This window comes from Terrapene carolina, unplaced genomic scaffold (genome assembly GCF_002925995.2).
Source record: "Terrapene carolina triunguis isolate 2854851 unplaced genomic scaffold, T_m_triunguis-2.0 Scaffold84, whole genome shotgun sequence".
Taxonomy (NCBI): domain Eukaryota; kingdom Metazoa; phylum Chordata; order Testudines; family Emydidae; genus Terrapene; species Terrapene triunguis.
The window spans coordinates 33,197,921-33,221,871 of record NW_020664435.1 but is presented as its reverse complement, the minus strand read 5'-3'; the positions used below and the strand labels follow the sequence as shown (position 1 = coordinate 33,221,871).

At 39.0% G+C, this 23,951-nt stretch overlaps 1 protein-coding gene across 1 annotated transcript in view; it reads left to right on the top strand.

Annotated features, from left to right (window-relative positions):
* The window catches only part of CFAP69 (cilia and flagella associated protein 69), a 45,954-nt gene that overhangs the window by 11,493 nt on the left and 10,510 nt on the right, over positions 1-23,951 (top strand). Inside the window, exons 9-21 of the mRNA XM_026649336.1 lie at positions 618-741; positions 1,615-1,663; positions 1,776-1,897; positions 3,085-3,301; positions 7,675-7,839; positions 10,052-10,170; positions 10,622-10,740; positions 12,408-12,489; positions 13,095-13,287; positions 14,021-14,158; positions 16,221-16,297; positions 16,734-16,931; positions 21,916-22,002. Of these exons, the coding sequence (XP_026505121.1) occupies positions 618-741; positions 1,615-1,663; positions 1,776-1,897; positions 3,085-3,301; positions 7,675-7,839; positions 10,052-10,170; positions 10,622-10,740; positions 12,408-12,489; positions 13,095-13,287; positions 14,021-14,158; positions 16,221-16,297; positions 16,734-16,931; positions 21,916-22,002 (1,690 nt within the window). The remainder of the gene's footprint in view (positions 1-617; positions 742-1,614; positions 1,664-1,775; positions 1,898-3,084; positions 3,302-7,674; positions 7,840-10,051; positions 10,171-10,621; positions 10,741-12,407; positions 12,490-13,094; positions 13,288-14,020; positions 14,159-16,220; positions 16,298-16,733; positions 16,932-21,915; positions 22,003-23,951) is intronic.

The following is a 23,951-nucleotide window of genomic DNA, read 5'->3' as shown; positions in this document are numbered from 1 at the left end:
CCCTACATTTGAACCCTAAAGTTCAAAGTGGGGATACAGCCTTGACAGCAGTTTAGCAGTAATTATTATGGGCCTGATCCTGCAGAAGGAAAGGACTGCAGAATCAAGCCTTAAATCAATGCAGTGCATTACTTTTTTTTTTTTTTTTAGCATTTCAGTATTATAAAATTAGTAGTAAATGATATGTTATAAAATACAAGACCGAGAACCAGATCCTCAGCTACATTGCTCCATTAGTCAACGGAGTTGTGTTGACGTTCACTGGGGATTTGCCCTTCTGTTTTTAAAGGAAATATTTTAATCAGACAGCACGATGCAGTTAAGCATACCTTTGCTTGAGTAAATAGACTTCTCTTTATAAATTCAATTTAACACCTGTAAAACAAAGATTTGTGTCTAATTGTGCCTATTATAGCAGTTGATGCTTAAATTAGATACACAGTGGTACATATAAAATATCAATTTTGAAAAACCTTGGGAAGTTGTGGTGCTTGCAACTGCACACTAATCTAGACTATGAAAAGTCTGACGTAGCAATGGCATTCATGTACTCAGGAGCTGCACATAAATAGAATACGAAAAGGAATATAAAACTCTGACTTTCATTTTCTTCTAAGTGCTTTGAAGGAAGTGTTTGTGAACTTACTCATGCATGGTTTCCGTCACTATGATCGCCAGCTAAGAAACGACCTCTTAGTAATAGCCACACTCATAGCTGAAAACCCTGGAGCACCAATGATTGTGAGTATTCATATTTTTGAGCCTTATAGGCTGGTGACATATTAACTACCCTGTTCTGTATGCACTGGATATAGTCCAAAGTTACCACTTTCTTGGGATTTGTTGTATTGTTAAATTCAGCCTATTCTTTCTCCCATTTCTGGTTGTTCAGGGCTTTCCTTCCAGGAAGACTCTGTTTCTTTCTGTAGTTCCCTATGCCTCAGAGACACTCAAACCCTTAACACTGTTAGCTCCTGCCCAATAACATAAAGATGATTTGATAGTGAGAAAACAAAAATAACTGCAAAGCTTAACAGAAGGGTCCTGTTACAGGGAGCCTTATGTTTAAAACTGTACTCATTGTTTGGAAAATCTAAGGAGTACGTTTATTACAGTAAGTTGCCTAAGAAGTGTGTGTTTACTTCGTTACCCACATCTTCTGGAATATTTCATAGCTTTTACGAGAGAGCTCTACGGTTCCTTGTTTTAAATAAGCTAATATTCTTTTACTCTCTGTTTCATGGTTTTAGATTTAGAATTCTAAATAGTCATGACATAACGAATAATTCGTCAAACAAATTCCTGATTACATGAATCAGCTGGATGTTGTTTAGGGGCCTGGTCAGGCATGTTCTCCTTTTATGGAATTCATCTTTGCTTGAATAAGAGTTTCACACTTGCTGGATAGCCCTTATAATTTGGAATTTAATTCACACTTCCTGTTTTCCCAGTAGCCATTTTAGAATGTCCATTGCACTTTTACAGTAGCTTATTTCATGTCTGAAGTTTTCAGGGCCCAGATCCTCAAAGGTATTTATGTGCCTAACTGCCATTGATGTCAATGAAATTATGAGCTATGATTTAATTAAAACATTTGTTTTGTATGTCTGCTAGGAAAGTGGATTTACTAAGCAGTTAATACTATTAGCAACGTTTAGTGAAGGTAAGATGTCTTATTATTGCACATGTGAAATATAAGTGCTTTTTTCCTAATTATCATCTTTTGAATTTCTTGTTTAGCTTTAGTTGTAATTTGGCTATAATTTCCTTCCCAGTTAAAAGCCATAATCCTTTGGTAAAAGGTTTTAAGCTTACCTACAGTTATGAAGACTTTGAGCTGAAAAAATTGCTGTTTAACATGGTTGCAGTCTTAGCGAAAGATCTGTGTTCAGTACAGGTAAGTTGTACCCAAATTGGTTGTGTAAATAAATGAGGGTTATACTGATCATAGCAATATCCTTTACTATCCATGTCCATATGCTCTTCTGTAGGTGAATAATTAATAATCTTATGCCAGTACTTAGCCTCAGACCTCGTGCTGATGCTATACTGCAATATAAGGTGTCTATTTTTAGAGGTTTTGCAAATCTAGTCCAACACTAAAATAATTACCCATTCTGAAAAGTGAATGCTGAACATGATTCAAATGCAGATGTAGACTAGGACAAGCCAAGTTCATCACTGTTTCAGAAACCATGTTTACTGAATTGATGCAGAATATGAAAAGTATGTGTCTTCACTGAACTATATTCAGCACTAGTTTCACTGTACCTGCTCCCATTGCCAACCGTGGGTAATTTTCCTAGTACAGACCAGTCCTGTCCTGGGCATTTTCTCCCTATTTCTGCAAATTTTGACAACCTGAAGGAGCCACTGGGCAGTGAGTCAGTGAAACTGATCAGAGGCTTGCTGAGTGCCTATAGTAGCCAAGAACTACCATCAGTCAAGCTTGTCATTAGTTGCTACTCTGTCTTCCCACCACACACCTGGCTTTGAGCCTTTTATATCAGCATTACTCCATACCACCACCATCACCAGCAACAGTCAAAACATCCCTGACACCCCATCAAACTTGTGATGTAGATCCGCCTACCCTCATAATGACTTCAATTTTATAATTATTATTATTGGTTGTATTATTGTAGCAGCTTGAGGTCCTGGTCCATAAGTGGGACTCCTTTGTGCTAGGGGCTGTACAAACAAAGACCCAAAAGCGGTGCCTGCCCCTATGATTATTTATACCAGATGAGGATGTGGCCCAACGGCTTTATCCAAGAGACTAATTTAAAAAAAAACAACAACAGTGTGGTGTTAATCACTGAATTAGAACAAACTCACTGAGGGCTTGATCCACTGACCATTGATACAAGGTGATGGTAAAGTGACTATTTATCATGCCCAGAGAGAGTCTGTGTGTTGCCTAAACACTGAAGGGTACATTTGAAAAGTCTTAAGGAGGAAATTGCAAACAGTTGAGTTTAAAACTATTTTAAAAATGAGTTGACTCAGTCTCTTAGATTTTTTCATATTTACATGTGACATCTTTAAGCTATATCTGTACCTATTTATCTTTTGAATCTGCAGCTGCTAAATGAGGGTAAAGTGGTGCTGGCTTTGTTTCATTATGTCAAACCAAATGAAAAGCCTGGTGTACATGACTGGTCTGCTGCCCAATATGAAGAATTACAGCTTCATGCAATTGCTACGTTAGCTTCAGTAGCTCCATTGTTAGTGGATGACTATATGACCTGTCAAGGGAATACTCGTCTCCTTATGTTTCTAGAATGGTGTGTGGGCCAAGGTGAGTTGACTTTAGACATCTATCTCAATTATATATCATGGCCCTGAAAATACAACACAACTATTAGACAGAAAAACTGTAAAACTGATGAACATGGAATACAATTTTCAAAAATAGTTCATGTAGGAAATGTATCAGTTTTCTCATCAGTTTTTGAAAAGCATAAATAAATAAGAATGAACTCTCATACTGAAGAAAGATGCTCTACAGTTTTCTACACAGCAGCTCATCCAATGCACCTCGTAGCTGGCCCACATTACTTTTTTTTTTTTATTCCAGTTTTGGGTGTTTCCTGCACAGAAATAAGTAAATGTAATCAGATGAATATTTTATGGTACAGATAAATATTCACTTAATCTGGTAATCTCTGTCTTCCCTCTTTTTAAAGACACCATAATAGAGGCTCAACTTAAATGTATACCCCAAATTAAAAAACATAGTAAGAGAACCAAAAAAGTGCCACTGTGGCTAAACAACAAAATAAAAGAAGCATTGAGAGGCAAAAAGACATCTTTTAAAAAGTGGATGTTAAATCCTAGTGAGGAAAATAGAAAGGAGCATAAACTCTGGCAAGTGAAGTGTAAAAATATAATTAGAAAGGCCAAAAAAGAATTTGAAGAACAGCAACCAAAGACTCAAAAAAGTAACAGCAAAAAAAATTAAGTAAATCAGAAGCAGGAAGCCTGCTAAACAACCAGTGGGGCCACCAGACGATCAAGATGCTAAAGGAGAACTCAAGGACGATAAGGCCATTGCGGAGAAACTAAATGAATTCTTTGCATCAGTCTTCACAGCTGAGGATGTGAGGGAGATTCCTAAACCTGAGCCATTCTTTTTAGGTGACAAATCTGAGGAACTGTCCCAGATTGAGGTGGTGTTAGAGGAGGTTTTGGAACAAATAGATAAACAGAAATAAGTCACCAGGACCAGATGGTATTAACTCAAGAGTTCTGAAGGAACTCAAATGTGAAATTGCAGAACTACTAACTGTAATCTGTAAGTTATCATTAAATGAGCTTCTGTACCAAATGACTGGAGGATAGCTAATATGATGCCAATTTTTAAAAAGATCTCCAGAGATGATCCCGGCAATTACAGGCCGGTAAGCCTGACTTCAGTACCGGGCAAACTGGTTGAAACTATAGTAAATAACAAAATTGTCAGACACATAGATGAACTTAATTTGTTGGAAAAGAGTCAACATGGTTTTTGTAAAGGGAAATCATGCCTCACCAATCTACTAGAATTCTTTGAGGGAGGTCAACAAGCATGTGGACAAGGGGGAACCAGTGCATATAGTGTACTTAGATTTTCAGAAAGCCTTTGACAAGGTCCCTCACCAAAGGTTCTTAAGCAAAGTAAGCTGTCATGGGATAAGAGGGAAGGTCCTCTCAGGGATTGGCAATTGGTTAAAAGATAGGAAACAAAGGGTAGCAATAAATGGTCAGTTTTCAGAATGGAGAGAGGTAAATAGTGGTGTCCCCTAGGGGTCTATACTGAGCCAAGTGCTGTTCAACTTATTCATAAATGATCTGGAAAAGGGGATAAACAGTGAGGTGGCAAAATTTGAAGATGCTACAAAACTACTCAAAATAGTTAAATCCAAAGCAGACTGCAAAGAGCTACAAAGGGATCTCACAAAACTGGGTGACTGGGCAACAAAATGGCAGATGAAATTCAATATTGATAAATGCAAAGTAATGCACGTTGGAAAACATTATCCCAACTATACATATAAAACGATCGAGTCTAAATTAGCTGTTGCCACTCAAGAAAGAGATCTTGGAGTCATCCACTCAATGTGCAGCAGCAGTCAAAAAAATTAACAGAATGTTGGGAATCATTAAGAAAGGGATAGATAAGACAGAAAATATAATATTGTCTCTATATAAATCCATGGTATGCCCACATGTTGAATATCGCATGCAGATGTGGTCACCCCATCTCAAAAAAGATATATTGGAATTGGAAAAGGTTCAGAAAAGGGCAACAAAAGTGATAAGGGGTATGGAATGGCTTCCGTATATGAGGAGAGATTAATAAGACTGGGACTTTTCAGCTTGGAAAAGAGACTACTAAGGGGGGATATGATTGAGGTCTATAAAATCATGACTGGTGTGGAGAAAGTTAATAAAGAAGTGTTATTTACTCCTCATATCACAAGAACTAGGGGTCACCAGATGAAATTAATAGGCAGCAGGTTTAAAACAAAGGGAAGTATTACTTCACACAATGCACAGTCAACCTGTGGAACTCTTTGCCAGAGGATGTTGTGAAGGCCAAGACTGTAACAGGGTTCAAAACAGAACTAGATAAATTCATGGAGGATAGGTCCATAAATGGCTATTAGCCAGGATGGGCAGGGATGGTGTCCCTGACCTCTGTTTGCCAGAAGCTGGGAATGGGAGACAGAGAATGGATCATTTGATTCCTGTTCTGTTCATTCGCTCTGGGGAACCTGGCATTGGCCACTGTCAGAAGACCGGATACTGGGCTAGATGGACCTTTGGTCTGACCCAGTATGGCTGGTCTTATGTGTTTGTGTTCTTTTACTTATCCTACTGTTATGCTCATACAAAGCACACGAGATTTATTTTTTATAGGGGACAAGGCAACACGCCGCATTTATTGAGAATACAGCAATTAGCATATGCTTTTTAGTTACATACACATACAGTCCTGCCAGTTGATGTTACAGTTACCAGTCCAGAGTCTGGATTAATTTAGTGGCCAGCCAGTCTGGTTGCAGAGGGGAGCCGGGCTCTGTCGGTTGCGATTTGATGCTTTTGGAGCTGTTGGCAAGACAAACCCAAAGCCCCATGGCAAAGCACCCTGTTTTTATAGGGTTTTTGTTGTTGTTGTTGTTGTTGTTTTTTAATTGAAGTTTATGGATTTTGCTGTGTTAGTTTATGACCAGTTACTTTTTAGTGGGTGTTATTTTTTGATGGCCTAAAACACCATTGGGAGGGTTATTTTGTTTAGTTTTGATATAATTAATTATTTTGTGTTCTAAGGGTGCCAGCCTTTACCTCAGGGTTGTTAGTTTGCCCCTTTTTAACCATGAATGCGCGCTGATGGTTTTTTGGCGTTTTTAAGGGGGGGTTCGTTTTTTTTAGCTTGGGGGTTTTTTTTGTTTTTGTTTTTGGGGTTTTTTTTTGGCCATTTGGCTTTAACAATGGCCTTTACACTTTTTTTTTTTTGATACATTATTTACATAAACAGTTTTTTACAGAGACCTTTAAAAGGTAACAAATAGCAGTGTTTTATGTTGAACAAGAAAGGCATTGTAAATTAGTCTTTACTAAATTTTGCACCTATTTTTTCCTACATTGGGGCCTAGGCTTTTGAAATTTTTTTAATTTAATTAAAATAGACACAGACAAAATCCTGTCTGTTACTTGCAAGGCGTGAATAAAAAGAAAATGGCTAATACTAGTATTTACTATTCTATTTATTTATTTTAATACCTTAAGTTTTACTAGAAAACATACACTGTATATAGCCAAAACATAACCAATTATATAGCACAGTACCCATGGTACAACATAATTCCCCTTTTGACCCCTCAAGAACAATTTTTGAGTGGGTCATATTTTATATAATTGTTTTATAGCAACGTATTGGGAGGCAATTTGAGCTTGTGGTTGTAACTTAATAAACATTTTTTTTGTTTAACAGCACATACAAAACATTATAATTAGGCAAGTACAGGATAGTACCAATACAATTAACAATGGATGAAGCATAATTGACAATATGCCTTTGGAAGTGGCCTGTAAAAACATCATATCAGTGATATGCAGTGAGTTCTTTTTTAGAAGTAGGGATTTTAATTATATTTTTATTTGCATGTGTTATTTGGAGAATTTGTTTTTTACCTTTTTTGCGTTTTTTTTTTTTTTTTTTTGCAAAAACTGAGTTATTTTTGCTTTTAGATTCAGATGATTAGCTAATTTCTGCCCATTTAAACCATCCTATTTATTTATTTTAATACCTTAATTTTTACTATAAAACATACACTGTATATAGCCAAAACATAACCGATTATATAGCACAGTACCCATGGTACAACACTATTGGAGCACAGATTCCACTGAAAAAAAACTAATCAGTAACTTATTGAGATAACTAAATTGTTGAAATAATGAAAAATACTCATTAAAAACACATTTGTTATGATAATAAGTATAGTCATAAGTATTTTAAGATTTCTTATTAGAAAATTATTTTTAAGCACAAAGCCTTTGTAATAAGGGTTTAGTTACTTTGGTTTTGGTTTATTTGAAACCTGCAAAATAGCAGCTGAAAGCATAACTTTATTTTGAATCTACACTGAATTGCAAAAGCAGATGTTCATTTTGATTTATCCACAGATCCCTTCTTCGGTCAAGGTAACTGTTTCCATGGTGCAGGTGGTCGTGGCAACAAACTTGCACAGATGCGCTACAGTCTGAGAGTCCTGAGACCTGTGGTGTCCCTTTGTGACGAAGCTGTGAACCTCGATCTTTGTGATCAGGGAGCAATTAACCAACTGTTGGGTAAAGCACAATTTATGTTGTGATATTTATCCAATATATAGTGTGTTCTTCTGTTGAATATACTGTGTTTGGAATGTTGCACTTAAGTATACAAACTGGGAATATTATGTTCTGTAACTTCCTATTTTTACCTTCTAGCACATAAAATTAGATGTGCTCCTTTTTTTATATTTATAATATTGGTGTACAATCAACATTGTGCCAAGTGGTACAGGTACTAGTTCATAGATATTAACACTTGAGTGTCGTCATTAATTAACAGCTTTGACTCTTATCTGAGATACTTCCCTTTTTTCACTTAAAAAAGGAATTAATCTCTTTCATGAAACATTTCTGTCAAAGCATGGTCTCTTGATCAGTAAGACATATCCAGATCCCTCCATGTTCTTGTGCTTTAGTTTTTAATACATGTCCCCGACTGCTGAAAAATGTCAATATGTGAGGGCACGATTGGGGGGAAAAGTGAAAACAATGTAAAAATTCATTGATTTAATTTGTTTTAATGTTGTGACACTACAACACACACACAAAAATAGAATACTTCTGTAAAGCCAAGGGATATAATTTGTAAAGTGCAAGCTGTCTAATTATTATTATTATTCTGGTAGCACCTAGGGACCCCTGTTATGGACCAGGGCCCCATTGTGCTGGTACTGTACAAACACATAACACAAAGATTGCTCAAACCTGCTCTGGAGGGTGGAGAGAGAGTAGTTTAGCATCCATCTTAATTCATTCTTTATCCTTTTTTGGTGAGAGTACTCACAAGGATATGCAGACTCATAGGTCACTGAACAAGTATCCTATGATAACTTTTGACCAGAATTGACTGAACTGATCTGAATCCATTATTTAATAATAATATCTTTGTCTCATATAGCACTTTTTGTCAGTAAATCTCAAAGCACTTCACAGTTTAGGAGTGAAAGGTGTGGATCCCATTACTGTTTTGTATTCTCCGAACTCCCATATAATTTACATACATGATTATGGCCCTGATCCTTGTCTCCTGAAATCAATGGCAGAACTCCAGTTGACTTGGATAGGAGCAGGGTCAGAGACTGTGACCCTAATTCTCATTTACACTAAGACCATTTTAAAGCACTCTGGCAGAGAAAAGGGACCTTAAAATGAGCAGAAATGTAACTCTCACTCATTTTCACTGTCAGAGTGGTGTAAAGGGGCCTTAGTGTAAACGCAGAATCAGTGCCTACACTTAAGTCTTTTATCTGATAAATGTTGTGCCAGGAGAATAAGGGAGAGAAATGCAGAGTAAAGCTGCTCTGCTTCTGTCCCACTCTGCACCTCAGACCACTTCTTAGTCCAATATATCATACCTGCTATAATGTACTATTTATTATTTTTAATTTGTGTCAATTGTGAAATCATGAATTGTTTACAAAGTTCTTTTTGTTTTGTTTTGCTTTTTAAATAAAACTTCTAGGAGTGCAGCAGAACCAAAATTGGAGGACTCTAATGATGGCATGATGTGGAAGATAGGGAATGTCTTATAACAGAAATTCTATTTTGGAAAGAAATAAAGGGTTTAATGTCCTTCAGTGAAAATCTGGTCCCACCTAAGTCAATGGAAAAACACCCATTCATTGCAGTGAAGCCAGAATTTCACCCCTTATTTTGGATATCAAATTATGGAGCTTTAATTTATCCTGAAAGGGTACTTAAGTGGTCTTGTCTACTTGGTGAGTTATCTTGTGGCAAGCCAGGATGTGAATCTACAGCACACCAGCTTGCTGCACACTAACTGGTTATATGGATACTACTGCAGCACGGTGATAGTCCTGGAGTGCTGCTTAGTATTCTGCTGTCCGTACACTAAGCCGTACTCTGGGACTTTCACTGCTCTGTATCCACATGGCAAGTTAGTGCACAGCAAGCTGGTGTACAGTAGTTTGCTGTGTGGACAAGCCTGTAGTTCCACTGGCTTTAGTCCATGGGGGTCAAGGTTACACAATCTACTCCTTAATTTTCATTGTTAGCAACTAATTTTCATTCAAGAGTACTACAGGTTGTGTGAGATTTTGTGAAGCTCAGTAGATAAATCTTGTATAGCACAGGTAGATTGTGTTAGACAATAGAGTACTTGCATTGCAAAATTTTATTTTAAAAATATCAGCAAAGGTAGTAACTGGATATAATTAGGTTTTCTGTGTAAAACAGGACACTCATGTTTTTAATTTGTCTGTCATTCCAGATATCTTAAAGCATATAACAAACAAATCTAAAGAAAAAGAAGATGCCATTGTACTGGAAATTCAAACTGATATATTACTTATCTTGTCTACTCTCTGTGAAAATGATCTTCATAGAAAGGTAATCCTACTGCATTATTCTGTGAGAAAAGTCAAAATATATTTTTATTTAAATTACACTGCCATTTTCTTCAAAGGTAAGTATCATTTGTAGTTCACCACTCATGAATCAAAGGCTCTCTGACAACTAGTTTCAGTGATGTTGCATTTTACTTCCATCATCTTACTCATAGTCCTTTTGAGCAGTTGACTGAACCCTGCCATTACCATTTTGCATCATCTATATCAAGGGATGAAAATATGTTTGTTGGGGTGAAGAAATAGTGAGATTGGAAAGACTTTTAGAATCAAAAACTGAAAATCTATTTTAGCACTGACAGTATAAGGAAAAATTTCTCCTCTAGTTCATGAGGAAGAACTAATACAGATACAAGGAACATGATTTAGTTTTTGTTTCTTTGAGATTTTGTGTGTATTTAGGAAAAATACAACTTTGATTAATGTCTTAACAGGAACTGTTTGGCTGTGAAGGAGTGGATATACTTATTCCATTCATGAAGATGGATCCAAATAAGTTATATAGTGGATTAGGTCATAATCGACTCCTTTTTAGCACATTAGACAGTTTGTGGTAAGTGTGGAACTATTTTAACAACAGTAATTGTTAAAAGGAAGTCTTGTATTTTATGTTTGTAAGGTTGTTACTCTTCTCTAGACATGAAGACCTTTCTCTCCTTTAAAGTGCTTAAATGTTCATTATACTATTTGACTAAATCATAATAATAAAAATATTTTTGTACACAATTCATACTAGATCTGGGGCTCAATCCTTCGTCCTAGTTTCACCCATAGCAGACAGAAAGATGCCCTAAAAGAGCAGCTTAAGATTTCTCCTTTGCCAGGAAAATTCTTGGATTGCACAAGCAATAGTTGACTCTAGGCCATCTACTTTCTCCTCCCACTCTTGACACAAGTGTCCTGTTGGGAGTAAGGAAGGGCCATTCCAAGGTGGGAGGTGGAGCACCTTGTGAACTAATCCTCAGTTGCCACACTGGGTACAAGTAGCATCTCTTGTACTGTGAGCTGTTTCTGCCCCCAGGCAACCCAGGATTGAGGTAGTAGAAAGGTGGCTTTGAGCTGTACTGAATGAAGATTGCATCACTGATATGCAAAGAAGTTCTTTAGGCACTGGTTTCAATCTTCAGATGATGCTGACCATGAACGTGGAGAAGTAAAAGTGTCTCTAAGGGTATGTTCACACTGGCAAGTTTCTGCACTACAAGTTATACTACTTTTATTAAAACGCTGGAATTAAACCACTGTTGCATGTCCACACTGTGCTCCTTGTAATGCTGGAGCTCATCCACATTAGCAGCTCTTGCAACAGCAAAGACAGCCGTGCATTGTGGTAGCTATCCCACTGTGCAACTGGCTGCAGGGTGCTTTGGGAAGGGTTTGCAATGCCTCATGGGGCAGGCACAATGTCACATGATGCCGGTTTCCCAATCCCATTGTTCCATGGGCATCCTACTACATCGCCAGCTGCTTTTCAACTGAAGTTTGGGGGAGAGGGGAGAGTGTGTGTGTGTGTGTGTGTAGGGAGGGAGGCAGAGAGACTGTGTTTTGGGGGGCAGAGAGTGTGTCAGCATGTTGTCTTGTAAGTTCAGACAGAAACGGTACTTTGAAAGGGGAGGGGCGCATGTCTCCAGGGCATCCGAGTTCAAAACAATGAGCAGAGCGGTCACTTGAGGCATTATGGGACAGTTCAGGAGGCCAGTTACTGCACAGAAAGCAATCTAGTGTTTACACTGGCAATTGAGCGCTGGAGCCTCTGCGCAAATAGCCTTATGACCCTCGTCAAGGTGGGTTTTTTTTGCAGCACTGCAACTGAGGAGTTTCTGCACAAAAAGTGGCTTGGCAGTGTGTACACATCTGCAGTTTGAGCACAAAAAGCTGCTTTACTGCACAGAAACTTGCCAGTGTAGACAAGCCCTTAGTCTCCCCTAGTCCTGAGGCTGGCTGGGGCCCAAATGAGGTTGCTCTAACCTACAACGGCTGAAACAAACCTTACCAAAAAAAAATTCTGAAATATACTTAAAATTAGTGGCTTCTCCAATCAATTTTTTTAACAAGTATATTTATTTGTTCTGTTACAAGCAATGTAGAGTTAATATATGTAAACATCCTATGATATATGATTTTTATGCAACACATTAAAGCAAATTATCTGCATGTTTACTAGGATATTGTATAGCGTGAAAGGTGTTATTTCTAACATGGAAGTTATTTCCATTTAAGGTGCTGTGTCATGGGATGTTACATCGCAGAGGATTATTTTCTCGAAAAAGAGGGCATTTTTCTCCTTCTGGATTTGTTGGCAGTAGGTATTATTATTAGAGAATAACACTAGTACTAAAACATAGAAAAATAGCAACTTTTTCCTTTTTGTTACTGCTCCTCCTGAGAGTATCACATCGGTGTACCCCAGAACAGTTAATTCACTCATTGTTAAGTACCTACACTCCAGGGTACATGCATATATCATACAAGTTTCTCCTTTTATCTTTGTTTTTTAAAAAAATATTTGTCGGTGTTAATTTCACTAAAATTTATATTTTAATGGATTCTTCTATTTATAGGCTATTCACTTAGGTCCTGATTCAGGAAAGCATTTAAGCACATGCTTAAGTCTCATTGAAATCAATAGGGATACACTTAAGCATGTCCTTAAGTGTCTTGATGAATTAGGGTCTTAAAAGGTACTTTATAGACACATGGCCAGCATTTTACTACTGGCAACCTAATGTACTCACACAAAACTTGTGGGCCTTCCACATGCAAGTGTATGTGGAAGTTTTGTGAAAGTAATTTTGGTGACTAGTTTTGAACAGTTTGGTCCATAGGATTTCTCTGTTTTGGCTATGAAGATGGAATTTCTTTGTGTTCTAAACTACTTTCAACTCTTTTCCCTGGTCCTTGACAAAGTTAAAACAAAAGAACATATGCAACCTAATTCTTGGAATATTGGTTGAATTTTGTGACAATTCTAAAACTGCTTCTCACATCAACACCTGGAGAGGGGAAAAAGATCAGACTGCTGCTAGCCTTTTAATACATTTGTGGAAACAAGAGGAGTTTGAGCTGGGAGTCAAACATGATCAAGATGGAAGAATTGTTGGTAAGGGTTAGCAGACTTTAAACCATCTGTGTGCAGTTTCATTGAATAAAGTAGAAAATAAATTATTCTTCTAACAACTGAGTCCTTCAAATATAAATAAATTATAGTAAATCTCATTCCTATGTCAGTGCTTCTTCATCTGACCAACCTCAAAATGCCTACATATAACGTTTTAATTTTGTTATACAGGTTTGCCACTAGGTGGCATTTGCTTCATTACCTGGCAAGAGAACTATCCTTAATATCCTCAGCTGTCCATTCCTTTTTAATGATTGACAGTTGAACAGCTTCATTCTGCAGCTGTATATCATCTGTGTCCTTAAGGAGAGTTCTATGTCATATTTCAAAGTTTACTTGAAAGTGGTTTTCCTCTAATGCTGAGAGCTTCCTGCAAATAACTTATACAGATATAAAATGTGAAATAGCAAGAAAGAGAAAGTTTTATTGCCACAAGAAGTTATCAGTATTAATCAGCATTTCCTGGCCCAAATTCTGCCCTATCTCACACCAAATCAATGGAGCTATTCTAGGTTTGTGTGGGTATACATTAAATGAGATGACTACCCCAGTTTTGGAGGTGACCAAGGATAAATAGTGAAATATACCAGTATATAGTGGTTGGCTAACATGAAGCCATATAACCTATTTTTAAAAAATTATAAAAGTTTAATAACGTGTAACCTGACACTTGTTAACTTTTTGTGTGTATGTGTGTGTGTTATGAAATTATTAGATGCAAAGAAACCTTTAGTTGGCAGCTTCCAAGAACAACAAGGAGTGATCCCAATGCCAGCCAACTGCCCCAGCATTGCTATCATGGAAGTGTCTGAAAACATGAGGGCAAAAATTTATTCTGTATTATGCAAGCTAGGTAAGGAGTACACATTGCATCCCAATTTTCAAATTTGTCATTAATCTGAACTTCACCAGCAGCACAATATAGCCATTGCTATACATGCTTGACCTACATTCAGGTTAGATATCAGGAAAAACTTTCTAACCATAAGGGTAGATAAGTTCTGGAATAGGCTTCTAAGGGACATTGTGGAGTCCCCATCATTGGAAGCTCTTAAAAACAAATTGACAAACACCTGTCAGGGATGGTCTAGCTTTACTTGGTCCTGCCACAGCGCAGGGGGTTGGACTTGATGACTTCTCAAGGTCCCTTCCATCCCTACATATCTATGATTCAGACAACATCTCCATATTGCTTCTGTAGTTCAGAACACCAGATGTGAGAAACAAATAGCATGGAAATGGATTATACAAAATTGGAAAGCTTTTTACAGCATTTAAAACTGTGTGGCATACCTCTCAATGAAACCATGTCACATACTGGTTTTTTTGTCTGATATGGCAGATTCAAAAAAATCTGTTGTTAAGGCTTTTTCTTTCATGCCATGCTACATGTCACAAAATGCTTTAAAACTGTAAAATGATGTAAAACATATTCTAATAAACACATACTACAGTGTTGGGCTACAAGTATTTTGTGAATGTGAGATTTATAATGAGATTTGGGCAAATATAGTATCTGAACAATTCAAAATTATGTTAATTGGATATTATTATTGAAATTAAACATGCACAAAAGTGAGAATTCAAAGTCCTAGTAGCTGTACCTTGCCTCCACCATCTCTGTTTACATTTATTCTTAGTAACATTTTATAAAATACTGGAGTCATTCTGTTTGCAAGATTCATCACTTTACTGGAGCCACAGTATCATGCATCTCAATAAGGAAGGAGTTAGCTACGTCTATCCCTTATGGCAGGGGTGGCCAACCTGTGGCTCCGGAGCCACATGCAGCTCTTCAAAAGTTAATTTGTGGCTCCTTGTGTAGGCACTGACTCCGGGGCTGGAGCTACAGGCGCCAACTTTCCAATGTGCCAGAGGTGCTCACTGCTTAACCCCTGGCTCTGCCACAAGCCCTGCCCCCACTCCACCCTTTCCCACCCCCTCCCCTGAGCCTGCCATGCCCTCACTCCTCCCCCTTCCCCCCCAGAGCTTCCTGCATGCCACGAAACAGCTGATCGGCAGGTGTGGGGAGAGAGGGGGAGGTGCTGATCGGCAGCGCTGCTGATGGGCGGGAGGCGCGGGGGGCGGGAGCTGGTTGCTGATGTATTTCTTTGGCAATGTACATTGGTAAATTCTGACTCCTTCTCAGGCTCAGGTTGGCCACCCCTGCCTTATGGAATCTGATTTAGTTTAAATAGAGGAACATTTCCTTGCCACACAAGAATAGCAGAGACATAACACCAGCCATGGCAATACAGGTGATATGAAGGTTGTGTGGACACCCAGAAGTAAAGCATTAAAACAGAATGATTTAGTTATAGCGAAGTGGCTAGCTTATCACCAGAAGCCAGTACAAGTAACTGACAGGATTAGAAGAGTGTTTGGTGAAGACACTATACACATTTGTGACAACACTTTTGCATTTGATAACGTTTTGTCACACTTAGTAAGTGCCATGGTGTATTGTCTTATATTTTAAGACAAATATAGGGGGAAGGATAGCTCAGTGGTTTAAGCATTGGTCTGCTAAACCCAGGGTTGTGAGTTCAATTCTTGAGCGGGCCACTTAAGGATCTCAGGCAAAAATCAGTATTTGGTCCTGCTAGTGAAGGCAGGGGTTTGGACTCAATGACCTTTCAAGATTCCTTCCAGTTCTAGGAGATAGGATATCTCCATTAATTTATTTTTGGGGGAGGGATAGCTCAGTGGTTTGAACATTGGCTTGCTAAACCTAGGGTTGTGAGTTCAATCCTTAAGGGGGCCATTTAGGGAACTGGGATAAAAATCTGTCTGGGGATTGGTCCTGCTTTGAGCAGGGGGTTGGACTAGATGACCTCCTGAGGTCCCTTCCAACCCTGATATTCTATTCTATGATGTCATACGTATCTAAATAATAATTAACAATACTTTTTTAGGCTTTGAAAATTTACCTGGTTTGTCTGCTAAGGATTTTGTCACACTCGCTATCATACGTCGATATCTTGACTTTAAAGTGAGTATTTTTTTTAAATGTTACTACTTTACCATCATTTGCACATACACAAAAAATACAAGAAAAATAAAAATGTATTACAGCTGAAGAACCCCTTAATAACTGCAATATATACAAGTTATAAATCAGATTTAACACACAACCCTCAAAAGTTTTTTCTGACTTAATCTTCTTGAGCACCCGTGCATGCGTGTGTGCACACACACATTATGACAACTTGTTATGGCCCCTAATAAGGCAGTTTTGTACCACAAAAGATGGTGTGGCTGCAGATTTACATCCTGGTTCAACTCTCTGAAGACAAGCCCTGTGTAAGCATTCTGGAGAATAAAACTTAACAAAAAGGAGAGCGGGAGAGGATATGTGGATTGTATTTTGTATTTTCAGAAATAAACATAAGCCTTTTTTTAAAATAGTCTGTCTGTTTAACACAAAGGTCGGAGAAGTCTGGAGTGAAATATGTGCAGAACTAAAAGAAGAAACATTCAGACCAGTCACTCCTGATGAGGAAGCCTTGAAAGTTATTTCAGAGGCATCAGAAAATGTTGGAAAGATAGTTGCCACTCTCCAGACTGAAATGCTGGAAAGTCAACAGCACCAGGAACTCCAGGAGGAAGAAAAGGTTTATTCCAAGGTAAGACATGAAGTATTTTATTCAAGAAAAGCCCATTTACTTCAGTATAAATTATTTTGCTGACTATATTAGTAAGGTTCTCTTGTTTAACAGAGTTCAAAGTCACACCATATTTGCATTAAGGTATTCTCTTCAGATTTCATTAGCAGTTAAAGTGAAATATTTTTTAAAAACTTAATTTTATTTCTCAAGTATTATAATTTTGTCAATATTTAATTAGCACTATGTAAGAAACAACTATGCAATGTATCACCACTGGTAGAATCAAAATAGTAATCATACTGCTATATTTATTAGGTCTGTCTCTCGTCTTTTGCAGAAGAGGGAAGGGCAAGGTTATAATAATTGTAAAGCAACCATTATAAATAGATCTTTTTCTCATAATGAAACTCTAAGGGCTGTATTTACACTTGCAGGGGTCCAGTTTTCCAAAATTGAGTTGAAACATGATTAGTGGTAAAACTGGTTCCAATACAGTTTAAAGTAGAGCGGGATGAATAATGGATTTTTTTGATTCACTGGCAGTTTTGGAAACAAGGGAGACGGGGGAGAGAAGTCCTCTTGGGTCAGTGCATTGAAAAGTCCAAAAATATTTCACACTAAAATGAATTGAAATGGTTTGACATTACTGAAACAAAAAACTTCAAGTCAAAATGTTTCAGTAATGTCAAAACAAAACATTTCAGTTCAACCCAAAAAATTTAGTTTAGACTTTCATGCATTTTGGCAAAAGCAAGCAAAGGTTTCACAAAATGGCTGGAGGAGGTAAAGATGGAGGTGGTGCTTCCCTTATAAGCTTTAACCCTGTGGCTAGGGCACTCATTTGAGATATGGGAGACTTGGGTTCAGAGCCTTTCTCCCATCAGGCATAGGCAGGAACTGAACCCAGGTCTCCCACACCCCAGGTGAATGTGCTATGCACTGGTCTAAAGCTTATAAGAGAGGCACCACCACTACCCTATCTCTTCCTCTTTTGAGACTCTTTTGCTTGCTTCCGTCAAAAGGCCTAAAAATGAAAATGATTTTTTTCAGATCATAGAACTGGAAGGGACCTCGAGAGGTCATCTAGTCCAGTCCCCTGCACTCAAGGCAGGACTAAGTATTATCTATACCATCCCTGATAGGTGTTTGTCTAAACTGCTCTTAAAAATCCCCAATGATGGAGATTCCACAACCTCGCTAGGCAATTTATTCCAGTGCTTAACCACTCTGACAGGTAGGAAGTTTTTCCTAATGTCCAACCTAAACTGCCCTTGCTGCAATTTAAGCCCATTGCTTCTTGTCCTATCCTCAAAGGTTAAGAAGAAGAATTTTTCTCCCTCCTCCTTGTAACAACCTTTTATGCACTTCTAAACTGTTGTTATGTCCCCTCTCAGTCTTCTCTTCTCCAGACTAAACAAACCCAATTTTTTCAATCTTCCCTCATAGATCATGTTTTCTAGACCTTTAATCATTTTTGTCGCTCTTCTCTGGACTTTCTCCAATTTGTCCACATCTTTCCTGAAATGTGGTGCCCAGAACTGAACACAATACTCCAGTTGAGGCCTAATCAGCATGGAGTAAAGCGGAAGAATTACTTCTCGTGTCTTGCTTACAATACTCCTGCTAATACATCCCAGAATGATGTTTGCTTTTTTTGCAACAGCGTTACACTGTTGACTCATATTTAGCTTGTGATCCACTATAACCCCCAGATCCCTTTCTGCAGTATTCCTTCCTAGGCAGTCATTTCCCATTTTGTATGTGTGCAACTGATTGTTCCTTCCTAAGTGGAGTACTTTGCATTTGTCCTTATTGAATGTCATCCTATTTACTTCAGCCCATTTCTCCAGTTTGTCCAGATCATTTTGAATTTTAATCCTGTCTTCCAAAGCACTTGCAACCCCTCCCAGCGTGGTATCGTCCTCAAACTTTATAAGTGTACTCTCTATGCCATTATCTAAATCATTTATGAAGATATTGAACAGAACCGGACCCAGAACCAATCTCTGCAGGACCCCACTCGTTATGCCCTTCCAGCATGACTGTGAACCACTGATAACTACTCTCTGGGAACGATTTTCCAACCAATTATGCACCCACCTTATAGTAGCTCCATCTAGGTTGATTTCCCTAGTTTGTTTATGAGAAGGTCATGCGAGACAGTATCAAAAGCCTTACTAAAGTCAAGATATACCACATCTACCGCTTCCCCCACTATCCACGAAGCTTGTTACCCTGTCAAAGAAAGCTATCCGGTTGGTTTGACACAATTTTTTCTTGACAAATCCATGCTGACTGTCATTTATCACCTTATTATCTTCTAGGTGTTTGCAAATTGATTGCTTAGTTATTTTCTCCTTTATCTTTCCGGATACAGAAGTTAAGCTGACTGGTCTGTAAATCCCTGGGTGGTCCTTATTTCCCTTTTTTATAGATGGGCACTATATTTGCCCTTTTCCAGTCTTCTGGAATGTCTCCCGTCTTCCATGACTTTTCAAAGATAATTGCTAATGGCTCAGATATCTCCTCAGTCACCTCCCTGAATATTCTAGGATGCATTTCATCAGGCCCTGGTGATTTGAAGAGATCTAACTTGTCTAAGTAATTTGACTTTTCTTTCCCTATTTTAGATCAAAACAAAACATTTCATTTCAACATTTCCGAAATATTTCAGCTTTTTCAGTTCAGTTGAAACCATGCAAATTCACAAATAGTTTCGGTCAACATGCAAACTGCTTTTTCTGATGAATAAACTGTTTTTACTGGAAAAAAAATTGGCCCAGTTCTAGTTTAAAGGGCCAGCTCAGATGTGCCAAAATTGTGTTGGAACTTTTCTTAAAGAAAACAATTCTAGCCCATTTAGGTAGGGGGCTGTCTGTTTTACATTTCATCCATGAGCTATGGTAATGCAATGTTTAGGTTATAAATTGAAATAAATCCAGAAATTAAAAATTAAGGTAATCACAGTAAAATTAATTCCCCAAAACACCACATATAATGTAAAAGTTTTGATTACTAGATTGTTAAATCTAAATATGTATGTAGCTGTCAACATTCTAAAAAAATTCCAGGGACAGTTCTTCAAAGAAATTGGAGGTCTGGAGGCACTAGAGCCCCAGTCCCCTAGAGAGTTTTGTGTCTATTCTGGCGGCTTTTAGAATTTTTGTTTTTAATACACCTCTACCCCGATATAACGCTGTCCTCAGGAACCAAAAAATCTTATCATGTTATAGGTGAAACCACGTTATATCGAACTTGCTTTGATCCGCTGGAGTGTGCAGCCCCGCCCCGCCCCGGAGCACTGCTTTACTGTGTTATATCGGGTCGTGTTGTATCGGGGTAGAGGTTTCTGAATAGCTTAATTCAGGGCCTCAAAACAGTTGGAACTGGATAAGCATCCAAAAGTTAGGCTGCTTATCTGAACCTATGGCGTCCCTAAGATCTGCCATCCCCATGTAAGAACCTTCCCCAAAAGGCTTTCTCTATTTGCCATTGTTTTCTTCAAGAGAAGCAGTGCCCTGATACCCATCTGGTATGTTCAAGAAGAGGACAGTAGACATCCACCTGATTCCCTCACCATCAACACCTCCACAATCTCCATTTCTCTCTTCCTCTCTATTCCTGAGGTAGGGCAGATCTCTTCTCCTTTCTTCCTGCCATCTGGGATCGTGGCCCTGTTTTCTTCCTTTCCACTAGGAGGACATACAGCATCTTTTTTTCCCCCTCTCAAGAAGATCTTCCTATTTGTCTCATAATTGTAATTCCTCCTCCCTTTCATATCTGTTTCCTCCCACCACAACTGATTGTATCTCTGTTCCCTCTTCTATGCAGCTTTAAAGTAGATAGGATTTGTCAAGGCTCCTTCCCCACTCTGAACTTCAGGGTATAGATGTGGGGGCCTGCATGAAAACTTCTAAGCTTAACTACCAGCTTAGATCTGGTCCGCTGCCACCACTCCCAATGGGCTAACTCCCTTCCCTGGGTAGCCTTGAGAGACTCTTCCACCAACTCCCTGGTGAACACAGATCCAACCCCTTGGATCTTAAAACAAGGAGAAATTAACCATCCCCCCCTCCTTTCTCCCACCAACTCCTGGTGGATTCCGATCCAATCCCCTCGGATCTAAAAACAAGGAAAAATCAATCAGGTTATTAAAAAAGGCTTTTAATTAAAGAAAAAGGTCAAAATCATCTCTGTAAAATCAGGATGAAAAATAACTTTACAGGGTAATCAAACTTAAAGAGCCCAGAGGAACCCCCTCTAGCCTTAGGTTCAAAGTTACAGCAAACAGAGGTAAACACTCTAGCAAAAAGTACATTTACAAGTTGAGAAAACAAAGATAAAACTCACACACCTTGCCTGACTGTACTTACAAGTTTGAAATACGAGAGACTTGTTCAGAAAGATTTGGAGAGCATGGATTGATGTCTGGTCCCTCTTAGTCCCAAGAGCAAACTCCCCCCAAAACAAAGAGCCCAAACAAAAGCCTTCCCCCCCACCAAGATTTGAAAGTATCTTGTCCCCTTTATTGGTCCTTTGGGTCAGGTGTCAGCCAGGTTAGCTGAGCTTCTTAACCCTTTACAGGTAAAAGGATTTTGGAGTCTCTGGCCAGGAGGGATTTTATAGTATTGTACACAGGAGGGCTGTTACCCTTCCCTTTATAGTTATGACAGGATTGAATGAAGGATTTCTCCTTTCTCAATCACAGAGTTGTCAGTACTGCCTTCTGTGGCCCCTTCATCATCTTGAGGGGCAGTGAAGAGCTGGTTTGCCTGGTGATGTGGTGGTGATGTGCCTGGTCTTTATTTGGGAGTGAGAAAAGCACAACATTCTCTAGCAGTCTCCTCTAGTCAGTACTAGAGAAGCACTGATCCCTCTCATCCTTCCAGGCAAAGGAAAAGTGCTACATTAAGAGTAGCTAGTATCAGGAGCAAGGAATTCAATACAGTTAATGGAAATACAGTGTGTATTACATCTCCTCAAATCTCTTGTCACATTGTAGATTCAAGCTATCCATAAGCAGAGAGAAATGGTAAATAAATCCTGGGAAAATTTCTTAACTCGAACGTCAAATTATGAGGCTTTAAAGGTAAGAATTTTGGGGGGTGGGGGGAGGCGTTATATTGGCAATGTTGTTATATCATTGAACAATTCCAAGCAGTTTTATTCAGTATTGAATACCAGGATATTACTATAGAAATTACAGCTGGACTCAAATCTGATTTAGTAATGCTCTAATAGTAAGTAAGGCTCAGTGGTTAGTACACTTCCCTAGTACTTGAGAGACCAGGTTTGGTTCTCTGCTCCATTACAGATTTATTGTGTGACCATGGGCAAGTCATTTATTCTGTCTGTACCTGAATTCCCCGCCTGTTAAATGGGGATAATATTACATCCCTAGGGGTGTAGTGAAGATGAATACATTAAAGATTGTGAAGAACTTTTTGAGATCTACTAATAAGAAGTATATAATAGCTAGGGTGTATTATTTTTATTCATAAAACATAAAAGAAATGCTGTTCTTTACTGAAGACAAAGGCTTCTTGTCAGAGCCATGCAGTCACTAGTAACCCGACTGCTCCTCGATTTCCAGTCACAAAGTGGAGATGAGCACTCTCTCTGCAAGTACAATCATTCTCACGTGCAAAAGCAGATACCAAAAAGAGAGGCTAAAACTGAAAATTTGGCCATCATTGTGTTTTTTTGATAATCCCTCCCTTGGTTTTTCCCACAGCAAGTATCTGAAGTTAACCTGAGGCTTGCTAATCTGTTCTGATACCAAGATCACTTTTATTGTGTACAGTATTTGCATTTACATTTCAAAAAGGACATCCAGGGTAGAATCCAAAGTAGGACAATCAGACTAATTTGGGGACTGAAGGAAATTATTGACAATGAAATATGTTTATAGCCAAATCTGTTCATTCTTGAAAAGAGACACCCGAGTTAAAAACTGGTCTTGGTATAAGTGTACCAAGTACAGGCATATAGCAGAGATCTAGGCTGTGATCTTCTCGGTCTGTGTGGCAAGGTGTAACCTGCAGTCATGAATTGAAACTAAGTGAAGAATAAAAGTTGACTATAAAGAGAGTTTTGTTTTTTTTAAACCTCCAGGCTCATTAGCTAGTGTGGGGGTTTCCAAACTTGGTTCGCGGCTTGTTCAGGGTAAGCCCCTGGCAGGCCATGAGGCGCTTTGTTTACCTGCGGACGCTCAAGTAAACAAAGCGTCTTGCGGCCCGCCAGGGGCGAACAAGCCGCAAACCAGGTTTGGGAACCCCTGAGCTAGTGGATCATTCTGTTCAGTCAGATATTGGCTCTGCAGCAAGTCAGCCTATTCTGGGGAATGTCAGCCCACCATGCAAATCCAAAACAACAAAAGAAAAACTTGCATGTTGGGAAGGTATTGATCAGTCTGGGACACCACAGCTCTCATGAGATTCCTGCCTCTTCTTCCCCTCAACTACTAATTCTAGGTTTGTCATGTCCCTTCTGACCCTTTTCTCAGCCTGTATTAATGCTTAACTTTTACAAAACCCTATCTCTGAGGTAGTCTGTAGTATCATTTCCCTTTCAAAGACGTGTAAACTAAGGAATAGAGAGGATAAAAGGATAAAAGATTGTCCAAGAGCAGAAGTTGAGTGGCTGAGCTATAAATAAAGGCCCAGATGGAGAGGAGGCAGGGCAGGAAAGCACCACGCAGTGGGAAGAAGCGGGGGAGGGGGAGGGTGACCAGACATCCCGATTTTTATCGGGACTGTCCCGATATTTCCTTCTTTGTCCCGCGTCCCGACCGGGATTCAGTCGGGACACTGGACAAAAAAGCAAATTTGCCCTCCTCTCCGGTGCTCACGCCCCCCACCCCGACTCCGCCCCCTCCTTCCCCCATTGGATTCCTCCATGGAGGGAGGAGGGATGTGTGGAGGGGAGATGGAGGGAGGAGGGTCGGGCATCTACCAGGAGCGCGGGAGGGGAAGGGAAAGTTGCCGCGGCTGCCGGGGGCTAGCTGGGCATGGCCCGGGCTGGCTCTGGCCCGGGTGG